General features: G+C 46.0%; 1 protein-coding gene across 1 annotated transcript in view; it reads right to left on the reverse strand.

Annotated features, from left to right (window-relative positions):
* DNAH10 (dynein axonemal heavy chain 10) overlaps positions 1-15132 on the reverse strand; it is a 184638-nt gene that overhangs the window by 165767 nt on the left and 3739 nt on the right. The window contains 4 exon segments of the mRNA XM_030938911.1: positions 6411-6526; positions 8040-8148; positions 9295-9395; positions 13624-13707. Coding sequence (XP_030794771.1) covers positions 6411-6526; positions 8040-8148; positions 9295-9395; positions 13624-13707 — 410 coding nt within the window.

The raw sequence follows: 15132 nt of genomic DNA on the forward strand, positions 1-15132 counted from the left end.
CTCGCTCTGTCACCAGGCTGGAGTGCCGTGGCGCAGTCTTGGCTCACTGCAACCTCCACCTCCCCAGTGCAAGCAATTCTTCTGCCTCCGTCTCCCGAGTAGCTGGGATTACAGGCACGCGCCACCACACCCAGCTAATTTTTGTATTTTTAGTAGAGACAGGGTTTCACCATCTTGGCCAGGCTGGTCTCGATCTCCTGACATCATGATCCACCCGCCTTGGCCTCCCAAAGTGCTAGGATTACAGGCGTGACCCCTGTGCCTGGCCTGAATATTCTTTTATATTGAGATACAAACGTGCAAAGTGAAAAGCACTCAAACCTGGAGCGCAGACCTAAAGACAGAGAGATTACATTTGACAAAGTGATCCAAGGGCACCAATTTTAACCAGGCCTGACACGACTGCCCCAAAAACAGTACTGTTATTTCTGTATACCACCAGTATACCACCAGTAACTGAGAAGTTACAAACTGTGGCACAGGGGGCTGGCTGCAGTGGCTTATGCCCATAATCCCAGCACTTTGGGAGGCCGAGGCTGGTGGATCACTTGAGATCAGGAGTTCAAGGCCAGCCTGGCCAACATGGTAAAACCCCATCTCTACTAAAAATACAAAAATTAGCTGGGTGTGGTGGTGCACACCTGTGGTCCAAGCTACTCGAGAGGCTGAGACAGGAGAATTGCTTGAACCAGGAGGTGGCAGTTTGCAGTGAGCCGAGATCGCACCACTACACTCCAACCTGGGCGATAGAGCAAGACCCTGTCTCAGAAAGAAAGAGAGAGAGAGAGAGAGAAAGAAAGGAGGGAGGGAGGGGAAACTGGCACAGGAAGGTAAGAAACTGTGTGTTAAACCATCAGCTCAGGACCATCTTATTCTTGTAAATTAAGTTCTTGAGGACATCGTTTCTTTGAAATGTAGCTAGAGACAGAAGCACACATTTATGAAGTCACTGGAATACAATTAGCAAACAACTTAGCCCCCACCACATAAAAAGTGATCTATAAATGCCTGTGGGTTGATTGAGTTGGTTGGTTGACTGAATTTGGTTTTGTTTTTTAGTTTTGCCTATTATTTCCTAAAATTTTGATACCTCCTTTAAGAATCTTTGAATCTATATGTAATTCCTGCAACATACTGAAGAACCCAGAATGTTGGCTTAGTAGAGCTGACCAATCCAAACGTTGCTGACGACACACTCACTGTGCAGCCAGACTTCCTCCATGATGTGTATTTCCTGCACATTGGCAGCTGGGACCAAAGACTTGACCAAAATATGACTGGTGTTTCTTCCATCAGGAAACAAATTCTTGGTTTGGGTTTTGTTTCTCTCTCTCTCTCTCTTTCTCTCTCTCCCTCTTTCTCTCTCTGTCTCTCTCTCCTCCCACCCCCAGGTCCATTAATCAAGTGGGGGTTCCAAAACTGAAATGTTCTAAAATATCTGTTTATTAGCTGAGATGCTGATATAGAGATGCCTCTCACAGCTACTACTAGATGATCTCGTACATTTCATATGGGGAAGGCAACATAAATGCCTTTGTTTGCCCAATTTTCGAAATAGTACAGTGGTTCCCTATCATCCTCCAGAAGTGATCCATCAGGACTTTTAAAGATCATTATAAATTCATTGGATTTGAAAGGCTGGGCATGGTAGCTTATATGCCTATAATCCCAGCACTTTGAGAGGCCAAGGCGGGAAAATCTCTTGAGCCCAGGAGTTTGAGAACAGCCGGGGCAACATAGGGAGACCCCATCTCTACAATTAAAAAAAAAAAAAGTTAGGCCGGGTGCAGTGGCTCACACCTATAATCCCAGCACTTTGGGAGGCTGAGGTGGGTGGATCACGAGGTCAGGAGATCAAGAGCATCCTGGCTAACACAGTGAAACCCCATCTCTACTAAAAATACAAAAAATTAGCCAGGTGTGGTGGCGGGTGCCTCTAGTCCCAGCTACTCGGGAGACTGAGGCAGGAGAATGTCATGAATCCGGGAGGCAGAGGTTGCAGTAAGCTGAGATCATACCACTGCACTCCAGCCTGTGCGACAGAGCGAGACTTCACCTCAAAAAAAAAAAAAAAAAATAGACAGTCTTAGTGGTGCGCACCTATGGACCCAGCTACTCTGAAGGCTGAGATGGGTGGATCCCGTGAACCTGGGAGTTTAAGGCTGCAGTGAGATGTGATTGTGCTATTGCACTATAGCCTGGGCAATGGAGTAAGAACTCCGTCTCAAAAAAAATTTTTAACTCGTGCATTTGAATATATATATATATATATTTTTTTTTTTTTTAGACAGAGTCTCTTTCTGTCGCCCAGGCTGGAGTGCAGTAACACGACCTCAGCTCACTGCAACCTCCACCTCCTGGGTTCAAGCGATTCTCCTGCCTCAGTCTCCCAAGTAGCTGGGACTACAGGTGCCCACCATCACACCCGGGTAATTTTTGTAATTTTAGTAGAGACGGGGGTTTCAACATATTGATCAGGCTGGTCTCGAACTCCTGACCTCAGGTGATCCACTCACCTTGGCCTCCCGAAGTGCTAGGATTACAGGCATGAGCCACTGCGCCCGGCCGTATTTGAATATATTTTCTATGCTTCAATCCACTGCAATTTTATCCTTACTGAAGGTCAAAATGTCCCATCTGTGGCTGGCATGAGCCTCTTCAAGTTGAGCCCTGTGTCCTTTAGACATGACTCTGGTTGTCATAATGCATATAACCACGAATAATTAATTACACATCATGTTTTGATGTTATCTTATTTCTTTTTCTTTTTTTTTTTTTTTAAGAGATGGAGTATCTCTCTGTCACCCAGGCTATAGTGCAGTGGCATGACCACCATGCACTGCAACCTTAAACTCCTGGGTTCAAGCAATCCTCCCACCTCAGCCTCCAGAGTAGCTGGGACTATAGACACTCACAGCCGTGCCCAGCAGATTTTTCTTTTTATTTTTGGTAGAGATGGGGTTGATGTTATTTAGAATGGAAAGTTCCATTTGCGTAAGAAGGTAGCCAGCGTGGCCAGGTGTGGTGGCTCATGCCTGCAATCCCAACATTTTGGGAGGCTGAGGTGGGCAGATCACTTGAGCCCAGGAGTTTGAGACTAGCCTTGGCAACATACTGAGACATTGTTTCTAAAAAAAAAAATACAAAAATCATCCTAGGGATTGTGGCGTGGCGTGCACTTGGCTAATTTTTAGTGAGCCTCCCAGCTACTCAGGAGGCTGAGGTGATCATTTCAGCCTGGGAGGTCAAGCCTGCAGTGAGCCATGCTTGCGCCACTGCACTCCAGCCTAGGTGGCAGAATGAGACCCTGTCTCAAAAATAAATGAATAAAAACAAAACATAAAAATAAATAAATAAATAAATAAATAAGAAGGTAGCCAATGTTCTTGAGTCCTCCAAAGTCACACCAGGAAAAGACATCATCCCGATGAAGGAGGGTATCTTCGGGTGGAACGTCCCTCGTGTGCTGGCAGCTCAGTGGGAAGGCCCCACAGCCTAACTCACAGGGTGACTTGTTCTCAATGAGACCTCATCTGCTCCCATCCCCAGAACTGCTCACATGGAAGTCACCCAGGGCCAAGCCCTCCCGCTCTTCTTTGCCTGTGCCTTCTTGACCTCCAGCAGCAAGTGGCACAGCGGGCCCCCCCACCCTCTTCCATGAAGCACCATCTTCTCTTGGCTTCTGGATCACCCATGTCCTAACTTTCCTCTCCCCTCATCTCTTCCATCTCTATTCCCTCCCTTGGTTGTTCCACCTGGTCCCTTGGTTTTACACCATCTCTGTGCTGATGACGCCCATATTTTATTTGTTTTTTTGTTTTTTTGTTTTTTTTTTTTTCTTTTGAGACGGAGTCTCGCTCTGCCGCCGGGCTGGAGTGCAGTGGCCGGATCTCAGCTCACTGCAACCTCCGCCTCCCGGGTTCCCGCCATTCTCCTGCCTCAGCCTCCGGAGTAGCTGGGACTACAGGCGCCCGCCACCTCGCCCGGCTAGTTTTTTTTGTTTTTTGTTTTTTTTTTTTTTTTTTTTTTTTTTTTTGTATTTTTAGTAGAGATGGGGTTTCACCGTCTTAGCCAGGATGGTCTCGATCTCCTGACCTCGTGATCCGCCCGTCTCGGCCTCCCAAAGTGCTGGGATTACAGGCTTGAGCCACTGCGCCCAGCCGACGCCCATATTTTAAAGCATCACTCTGGCGCATGTGGAGAATGTAGCGTAGAGGGTAAGAACAGAAACTGGGGGAACTTTTTGGAGGCTACTGCAATAGACCAAGCAAAAGAGGATATTGCATTGGTTTGGACTTTTTTATCCACATCTTCTCAGTGAAGTCTTCCTGGCCACCCTATCTAAAATTGCAAAAGCCCCACCTTTCCCTATCAACTTTCCTATCCCCCTTGTTTCCTTTTTCTTCCCTATCTGGTTTCATTTTTCTCCCTACCTCTTGTTGCTATCTAACACACTATATATTTTCTCATTGATCTTGCTTAATGTACATCTTCCCATCTAGAATGAAAGCTCCATGAGGCAGAGACCTTGTCTCAGTTGTTCATTGCTATGAAATACAGTAGGTGCTCAATGAATATTTGCTAGACAGATGCCCTGAGTTCCCTGTGGGCCACCTGTGCTTAACATGCAAAATACAACACTTGAGTTTCTCTCCATATGTTTCTCCCCATCCTCCATCTCAGTAATGACTTCACCATCCTCCCAGTTTCTCAGACCCAAATCCTAAGAGTCATTCTGTTTTAAATTTTTTTTTTTAGAGATGGGGTCTTGCTACATTGCCCAGGCTGTTCTCAAACTCCTAGTCTCAAGCAATCCTCCCGCCTCACCCTCCTAAAGTGCTGGGACCAAGAGTCATTTTTTGTACTCTCTATTCTTGTGATACTTTTCAAAGCCTCCAAATCCTGGTCATCAACAAGTCCCATGGCCTGATCCTCAAGGCATTCCTCACACTGTCTGCTTCTCCCTCCCTCCCCTGATTGAAGCCTAAATAACCATCACCCTTGATGTGGTTTGGCCATGTCCCCACCCAAATCTCATCTTGAATTGTAGTTCCCATAATCCCCACGTGTCATGGGAGGGACCTGGTGGGAGGTAATTGAATCCTGGGAGAGGTTACCCCCATGCCACTGTTCTCATGATAGTGAGTGAGTTCTCATGAGATCTGATGGTTTTATAAGGGGCTTTTCCCTCTTTGCTCAACACTTCTCCTTCCTGTCATCATGTGAAGAAGGATGTGTTTGCTTCCCCTTCCACCATGATTTTAAGTTTCCTGAGGCCTACACAGCCATGCAGAACTGTGACTCAATTTAACCTCTTTCCTTTATAAATTACGGGTTGTTCTTTATAGCAGCATGAAAATGGACTCATACAGCCCTCCACCTGGGCTCTTCCATGGCTTTCTCTTTGGTTTTTCCTTCCCCTCCACCCCAGCAATATGTTTTCCCATAGTAGCCAGAGGTAAAATGCAAACCAGATCCTGTTGTTCCCCTGCTTAAACCTGCCTTCATTTCCAGCCTCCCTCCAGCCACACTGGCCATCCTCCTGCTACTGAGCCAAGCAGAGGCTGCTCCTACCTCAGGGCCTTTGCACCTGCTGTTCTCTCTGCCCAGCATGCTCTTCCTCCACATCCTATCGTGTCTGATGCCTTGGCCTCATTTGGGTCTCAGTTCAATATCACCTCCTCCTTCCTTCCCTAGTGCATTTCCCTAATAACTTATCATTCATGAAAAAGGCCTGCTGATGAGTTTTTCATTTTTTTGGTCTATAAAGCTCAGGCCAAGCATGGTGGCTCATGCCTGTAATCACAGTACTTTGGGAGGCTAAGGCGGGCAGATTGCTTGAGCCCAGGAGTTGGAGACCAGCCTGGACAACATGGTGAGACCCTGTCTCTACAAAAAGTACAAAAATGAGCCAGGCATGGTAGGGTATGCCTATAATCCCAGCCACTCAGGAGGCTGAGGCAGGATCAGCTTGAGAGTTTGAGGCTGCAGTGAGCCGTGATCGTGCCACTGCACTCCAGACTAGATGGCAGAGAGACCCTGTCTCAAAAAATAATAAAAATAAAAAAGAAAGCTTAGACATCACATCCTCAGCAAGACCATTCCTCACCATGCCCTCTGCACACACATGCAGTGTGCATGGCCCATTTCTGTCTCATATCAGGGTTTATTTTCCTCACGCCACTTGTCAGCGCCTGGTATTTTCTCATAGATGTGCTTGTGTGCCATGTCTTTCCCCTACATAAGCTCCTAGAGAGCAGGGCCGTTGACTGTCCTGTCCACTGCTTGACCCTCAGTGCCCATAACAGCACCTGAGACAGAAGAGCTGCCCACTACTTATTTGTGGAATAAAAAAACCACATGACCTCAACTTCAGAAATACTAGAATTTCTTCCTTTCTCCATGTTTACCTGACATATAATATCCTTCAGAAAATGGAGCACATTAGCGTTTATAATTCCATACTCCAGTGTTTCCGGCATAATTTCCATAGCTTCCTTCATGTCGGTAGCTTCAGAGATTGCCTCTAAATAAAAATGGGTGTAGAATGTAAGGTCAGTGGGAGAGAAAGCAGCCAACAGTTAATAGTTCCAAGAGAACAGGAATCTTCTCCTTCTTCCCAAGTTGCTATAAGGAATGTTCTGGTTACAGATTCAGAATATCCCCTATTTGTGTTTAAACAAATCTGAGGGCCCATGAGAAGCTGAAATGGATACCGATGCACTGTGGTTCACGGATTAGTATGAACAGCACACAAGAGCTGCACACATTCGCTGATCTGGTTGGAGTATCTAACACTGGCCAAAAACAGAAATTATTTGGGTTGTCTAGAAATGTTAGCTGGATTCCTTGCTGCTATGGACTGAATGACCCCAAAATCCACATGTTGAAGCTTAAATCCCCAAGGTGAAGGCATTAGAAGGTGGGGCCTTTGGTAGGTGACTAGGTCATGAGGGTGGAGTCTCACGATGGGATTGGTGTCCCTATGGGAAGAGACAGGAGAGCTTGCTTTCTCTCTCTTGGCTCTCCACCATAGGAGGATAGGAGAAGGCGCCATCTGTGAACCAGGAAGTGGTGCTCGCCAGACGCCAGATCCGCCAGCACCTTGATTTGGACTTCCCAGCCTCCAGAGCTGTGAGAAATAGATGTTTGTTGGTGAAGCCCCCCAGCCTATGGAAATTTGTTACAATCATCCAAACTGGCTTGGGCACTAGCTTTGCCTGTCTTCACTCCCCAGCAAGTCTTCCTCAATTCATTGCCAAAGCATCTTTTTTTTTTTTTTTTTTTGAGACGGAGTCTTGCTCTGTCGCCCAGGCTAGAGTGCAGTGGCCGGATCTCAGCTCACTGCAAGCTCCGCCTCCCGGGTTCACGCCATTCTCCTGCCTCAGCCTCCCGAGTAGCTGGGACCACAGGCGCCCGCCACCTCGCCCGGCTAATTTTTTGTATTTTTAGTAGAGACGGGGTTTCACTGTGTTAGCCAGGATGGTCTCGATCTCCTGACCTCGTGATCCGCCCGCCTCGGCCTCCCAAAGTGCTGGGATTACAGGCTTGAGCCACCGCACCCGGCCACCAAAGCATCTTTTGAGTCATGGGTTGTTTGAAAAGACCTACTTGGTAACATCTACCCTTCCAACAAACAAGGTTTTATTTGATATGTATTTACTCTACCTGACCAAAAATCAATCACCATGGTAAACATTTTAAAGGTTACTTGGACTGTTCCCTTGATCTAACTGGGAAACAAAACACACACAACAAATATACCCACTGAAGCCATTATTTCACAAGTTTCAGTCTTCACACCTTCTCCAAATATGTGCAGACATGCACTATCATTGGTTGAATACATTTCTTTATATCTAACACTTCTTTACTGGAAATTAGCTTTGAGAAGACTACATAAGAACTCAGTATGGAAAAGAAAGAGAGCTTGGCATAAGTGAAAGAGAACCACAAAAAGACAAACAGAAAGAGTGAACAAGTGCATGCACAACCACACCCCCTCAACACACATACGCATACACGTGCCAGAAATGTACCTTTGGTATTTCTGAGAAAAAACACCACATTTTGGTCCAGGAACTCCTTGGGAAGAGGGGCACAGAGCATGTGGAGATGCATCTTTTCCACAATGTGCTTCACAATTCTCTGAAACATGGGGAACAAAATCATTCATTCTTGTGATACATCCATTCACCTAAAGAACCTAATATCAAGTACACCTAAGCTCTCCTCTCAACACAATGGCTGGTCTCATGTTCTGACAATGCAGCCACAGCCACACAGTGGGTATCAGCTAAGGACAGGGGCTAAACTCACCTAGACTGAGCTCTCAGCCTGACTCCTCTATTGACCAACCCGTGCAGCAACACCTAAACAAACCGACCTGGCAAAGGTCCAGATGGAGCTTGAATTTTGTTTTGCAGATGGGACATATATATGAAGCAATGAAGCATGATTTTGGTAAGCATAGACCAGGCTGAATGCTTACATCCTAGCCTTAAACACCAACCTTGGGGTTTTCACAGAACAGGGTTCATTTAGCAGGCCTGTGTTGTCCAAACCCCACAGATGCCAATGTCTTCAGAACTGGCCTTTGGCTCTTGGGGTGACAACTTCCAAGCTTTTGGAATATCCTGCCTAATATGGGAGTCTTTGTGTACCTACAGCTTGGGCCATGCCTGAAGGTATATGCGAACAATATGATTTTGGTGAATGCCTGTTTTTGTTTGCTGGGGCCCCAGTCATACAGCATCAGTTCAACCTCTAGGGTGTTGGTGAGGGCTGGAGATGAAGGGAAGCTGAGTAACTAAGGTCAGCCACGTGGATGCTCCATGACTGTGTGACTGATCCCCAGTAAAAACCCCAGACACCAAGGCTCAGGTGAGCCTCTCTGGTTGGTAATGCTTCATGCATGTTGTCACTCACAGCTACCAGGAGAATTAAGTGCAGTCCATGAAACTCTACTGGGAGGGAACATATGGAAGCTTGTGCCTGTTTTCCTCTGGTCACTGTCCTGTGTACCTTTTTTTCTTTTTTCTTTTTTTTTTTTTTTTAACTGATTCTAATTTGCATCCTTTCCCTGTAATAAACTATAACTATGAATATAACAGATTTTCTGGGTCCTGTGAGTCCTTCTAGCCAATCACTGAATCTGAGGGTGGCCTTGGGATCCTATAATCTCCATTCCAACATGATAAATCCCTTGGATGGGGCTGTGTCAGTTACCTTGAATTTTAGAGGGCGTCAGGGGTCCCCATTACCCCTCCAACAAGGACAAAGAGCCATGCTTACTTTGGAAGGGAGATTTTCTGAAATCTCTTTGTCCATTTCTTCATCCTCTACGTCGATTAGAGGTTGGCCTAGAGATTCCGTTCTCAGTGACGCATGCTTAGCTGCAAAAACATCAATCAAAGTGTAAGAGAAAAGCATCCGAAAATTAGGTTTCCTACCATCAAGGGCAGCCTTGCATTTTGTGCACCAGTGCATTTCATTCAAAAGGCAAGTTATCAAATACCTGTGCATACCTTCTGCTCCAATCAATCCGATTGTGGCCTTGACTCACATTGTAATTGACAAGAATTGTGTTTCGTTTTTGACAGGGTGTCCATCAGAAATTTAACATGTTTGTGTCTGCATTCACTCAGGTACAGTGTCCACCCTGTGACCCTGTGACTTCTCTGAGGTTTTTTACTTAAAAGGGAATTTATCATAAAGATAAGAATTACAGGCCAGGTTCAGTGGCTCACACCTATAATCCCAGCGCTTTGGGAAGCTGCAGTGGGTGGATCACTTGATGTCAGGAGTTTGAGACCAGCCTGGCCAACATGGCAACACCCTGTCTCTACTAAAAATACAAAAATTAGCCGGGCGTGGTGGTGTGTGCCTGTAATCCCAGCTACTCGGGAGGCTGAGGCGAGAGAATCGCTTCAGGCCAGGAGGTAGAGGTTGCAGTGAGCCAAGATTGTGCCACTGCAGCTTGGGTGGCAGAGCAAGACTCCATCTCAGAACAAAAAAAAGAAGAATTACAGCTAGCATGTTAGCATTTACTCCTTTTTCACTATGAGATGCAAAACTTGTGAGGGACGAGAAGAAAAACAGTCTAAATGAAATGACGCATCTGTCTCAAGTCCACTCTGATTGATGCAGATTCAGAAACCTCAGCAGACACCAAGTCTCAGCACTCAGAACATCCAACAAGCCCGCTGATTAGAGAAAGGAGCTTTCCCTGGGAGGTTTCCCTCACTCTCACTTTGAAAGGCACTGTGCAAAGTCACTGCAGCTTTGGCGTCAACTCAGTGTGAGGGGGCTGAATCCTCTCTGCTGTCAGTTTTCTCATCCATAAAATGGGACAGTAACATCTACCAACCAGATTCTGGAGGACTGAATGACAGCACGGGTAAAGGCATCGGCCCCGTGGTTGGTAGAGGAATAGTCTATAGACAGCAGTAGCAACATTATTAGAGAACTAGCAATAGACTACAGTAAAAAAAAAAAAAAAAAAAAAAAAAAATCACACTTAGGAGCAGGTGCCATGCCATAAATAGCCTGTAGTTCATTGCTAATTCTCTAACAGCATTAGAGTGGTCGCTAATCTCTACAAAAAATCAAAACGTTATCCAGGCATGGTGGTGCACGCCGGTAATCCCAGCCACAGGCTAGAAGATCATTTGAGGCCGGGAGTTTGAAACCAGCCTGGGCAATGTAGTGAAACCTCATCTCTACAAAAAAAAAAAAAAAATTTTGAGATGGATCTCACTATGTCACCCAGGCTGGAGTGCAGTGGCGTGATCTTGGCTGACTGCAAACTCCGTCTTCCAAGTTCAAGTGATTCTCCTGCCTCAGCCTCCCAAGTAGCTGGGATTATAGGTATGTGCCACCACGCTTGGCTAATTTTTGTGTTTTTAGTAGAGAGAGACGGGTTTCATCATGTTGACCGGACTACTCTCGAATTCCTTACCTCAAGTGATCCTCCTGCCTTGGCCTCCCTAAGTCCTGGGATTATAGGCGTGAGCCACCATAACAGGCCAAAAAATTAAAGTTAAAAAAAAAAACACAAAAAACTTAGCCAGGCATGGTGGCACACCTCTGTAGTCCCAGCTACTTGGAAGGCTGAGGCAGGAGGATCGCTTGAGCCCAAGAGTTCAAGGCTACAGGGTGCTATGATCACACCACGGCACTCCAGCCTGGGCAACAGAGCAAGGCCCCATCTTTAAAAAGGAAAATACACTTATGAATGTACTTAATGCCACCTAGAAATGGTAAAAAAAAAAAAAAAAAAAAAAAAAAAAAAGTAAGTTTTATGTTACATCCATTTTACTACCATAAAAAGAAAAGAAGAAAACATATAATAATGTTAATTTACTTTGTGGGAAAGGGCTTCCCCGACCTTCCCACCTAAACAGCCTCTTCCCACCCAAGCCTGTCCTCTTCCTGGATGTACTGGGCTCAGAAGCTGAGAGTGCGTTCCTAGGAGGCCTCAGCAGACACTGTGGTGGAATCCAGAACTGCCATCTGCCTTATCAAAACCCACTTTAAGCCGGGCGTGGTGGCTCACGCCTGTAATCCCAGCACTTTGGGAGGCCAAAGTGGGTAGATCACCTGAGGTCAGGAGTTTGAGAGCAGCCTGGCCAACACGGTGAAACCCCATCTCTACTAAAAATACAAAAATTAGCCGGGCGTGGTGGTGGGTGCCTGTAGTCCCAGCTACTCGGGAGGCTGAGGCAGGGGAATTGCTCAAATCCAGCAGGCAGAGGTTGCAGTGAGCAGATATTGCACCACTACACTCCAGCCTAGGTGACAGAGCAAGACTTCGTCTACAAAAAAAACCAAAAACCCACCTAAAACAAGCCTTATTCAGACTATCTTTTATTTCTAACTTGTAGTTCCCTCTCCACAATCTTTGCTACTTGAGGGGATTACAATTTGGTTAAAAATAAATTCTTGGCCGGGCGCGGCGGCTCAAGCCTGTAATATCAGCACTTTGGGAGGCCGAGATGGGCGGATCACGAGGTCAGGAGATCGAGACCATCCTGGCTAACCTGGTGAAACCCCATCTCTACTAAAAAATACAAAAAACTAGCCGGGCAAGGTGGCAGGTGCCTGTAGTCCCAGCTACTCGGGAGGCTGAGGCAGGAGAATGGTGTAAACTCGGAAGGCAGAGCTTGCAGAGAGCTGAGATCCGGCCACTGCACTCCAGCCTGGGCGACAGAGCGAGACTCCATCTCAAAAAAATAAATAAATAAATTCTTGGCCGAGAGCAGTGACTCATGCCTATAACCCGAACACTTTGGAAGGTTGAGGTGGGAGGATTGCTTGAGCCCAGGAGTTCGAGACCAGCCTGGCAACATAGCAAGACCCCATCTCTACAAAAAATCAAAATGTCATCAGGCATGTTGGTGTACCTCTATAGTCCCAGCTCCTCAGGAGCCTGAGTCAGGAGGATTGCTGGAGCCTAGAAGTTAGAGGCTGAAGTGAGCTATGACTGTATCACTCCAGCCTGGGCAACAAAGTGAGGTCCTGTCTCAAAAGTAAATAAATAAATGAAAAGCACCGTGCCTTGAAGAGTCTCCTAAGAAAATGGCATCTGCAGTTTGCATAGTGGGAAGCCTACTCTACAAAACAGAGTACAAAGCATGTGTTTGCCGAGCTGGCTGAGATACTGCCGGTGTGAGCGTTTGTATGGTACATACTACACTCAGTTGAAGAGTGTCCCCCACAATGCATGTCCTCAAGAGGTGACCTCGTTTGGAAACAGGGTCTTTGCAGATGTAATTAGTAAAGACGAGGTGATATGGATTAGAGTGGGCCCAAAATCCAAGGTGACTGGTGCCTGTATAAGGAGAGAGGACGGCTGGGCACGGTGGTTCACACCTGTAATCCCAGCACTTTGGGAGGCCGAAGAGGGCGGATCACCTGAGGTCCAGAGTTCAAGGCCAGCCTGGCCAAGATGGTGAAACCCCATCTTTACTAAAAATACAAAAATTAGCTGGGCGTGGTGGTGGGTGCCTGTAGTCCCAGCTACTTGGGAGGCTGAGGCAGAAGAATCACTTGAACCCTGGAGGCGGAGGTTGCAGTGAGCTGAGATCACGCCATCGCACTCCAGCTTGGGTGACAAGAGCGAGACTCTGTCTCAAAAAAAAAAAAGAAGAAGAAGAATAAGGAGAGAGGACACACGGAGAAGACAGACACAGAGGGGACAAGGCCATGTGATGATGGATGCAGAGACTGGAGTGATGATGGATGCAGAGACTGGAGTGATGATGCTGCAGGCCGAGGACACCCTGCCCTCCAGACTGCAGTGAGGAGGCCGGGAAGGATCCTCCCCTTGGTCCCGCAGAGAGAGCGCAGCCCTGCCAGCACCTTGATTTTGGAGTTCTGGCCTCCAGAGCTTTGAGAATACATTTGTGTTTTTTTCAGCCACCCAGTCTGTGGTGACTTGTGACAGCAGCCATGGGAAACTACTACATGTGTTTATGCATGACCCAGCACTTCCTCTTTGTGCTTCATACCCAGTGAAAGTAAAAGCTGATTCTGGCATGGCAGGCAGTACCCTACTCCCGCTGCCGAGAGGGGAGGGGCTTTTTCAGTTCCACCCTCCCATGACCCCTCCCAACTCCACACCTCGTCCTTTATCCACGGACTCCACTTTTTGAGAATAAATCTCTTCTTCCTCTTTTTCCTCTGCAGACAGGACAGGTATCTCATCTTTATGGCCACATAAATGGGAAGAAAATATAAAACGTAATTGTTCTCTGCACGAAACACCTGATATATTTGCTTTCTGTGGAGCCAAGGGGTTGGGATGCGGCCCACAGGAGACTCGTTATGTTACAGCAGTATTCCTTACTGGAGCAGCTTTCAGTGACAGCCAAGGAGGTTTGCGCAAATTCTGCCAAGAGACGAAGGATACAGAAATGATCAGAGTTACTACCAGCCCAGAAGAAATACAAACAACCAAGAAGCATAAGAAAGAGGCTCCTGGGTGCACAACACTATGAATGAATTTAACACCCTAAACTGTACATTTCAAAATTGTTGAGATGTAAATTGCAGGTCATGTGTATGTTACCACAATTTAAAAACTGAAGGAGGCCAGGCACAGTGGCTCATGCCTGTAATCCCAGCACTTTGGGAGGCTGAGATGGGTGGATCACTTGAGATCGGGAGCTCGAGACCAGCCTGGTCAACATGGTGAAACTCCATCTTCTATTAAAAATACAAAAAAATTAGCTGGGTGTGGTGGCACGTGCCTGTAATCCCAGCTACTCAGGAGGCTGAGGCAGGAGAATCACTTGAGCCCAAGAGGTGGAGGTTGCAGTGAGCCGAGATCATGCCACTGCACTCCAGCCTGAGAGATACAGTGAGGCTCTGTCTCAAAAAAAAAAAAAAAGAAAAGAAAAGAAAAAACTGAAGGGAGAAAAAAAGAGGCTCAACTACACTAACATTTACATAAATTAGAGTAAGGAAGTGCATCTACTTTTCTTCTATGGAATTGGCAAAAATCTAAAAAATGGCCAATATTGAATGTCGGGGAGGCTGTTGGCAAACAGGCGTCTCATCCACCACCACTGGCTGTGGACCAACAGGACCTACTCAAATTGTAAAAGACCATACTTGTTACAGATGCATTTCATTTTTTTAAATCTATCCTCCAGAAATACACAAAGTATGCAAGGATAGACGGACGTTGTTCCATTGTTTGTAGAATGAATACTCTGAAAAGCTAAGTGTCTATTAATTAGATAATGGATGAGTAGAATATGGTATATCTATGTATTTAAAATCTATCGTTAGTTAGAACTGTAGGTATTGACATGAAAAAATAACCAAGACAAGTGGTGGAGGGAGAGGTCACAAAATAATGTGTATATATAGTATGATATTTATAGTTTTAGGAACTCTATATATCCATATATTATCATTATAGAGAGAAATATAAATTGTAGATAGAACAAGGATAGACAGATATAGATGATAAGTAGGTAGGAAGGTAGGTAGGCTGATTAATTGATCTCAACAGCCCTAACCTTATGCCTAGACAGAGATAGACAGATGGATAGATAGATAAATAGGTAGATAGATGTATAGATAGAGATAGATGTATAGGTAGGTAGGTAGATAAATCGGTAG

This window comes from Rhinopithecus roxellana, chromosome 10, assembly GCF_007565055.1.
Source record: "Rhinopithecus roxellana isolate Shanxi Qingling chromosome 10, ASM756505v1, whole genome shotgun sequence".
NCBI lineage: Eukaryota > Metazoa > Chordata > Mammalia > Primates > Cercopithecidae > Rhinopithecus > Rhinopithecus roxellana.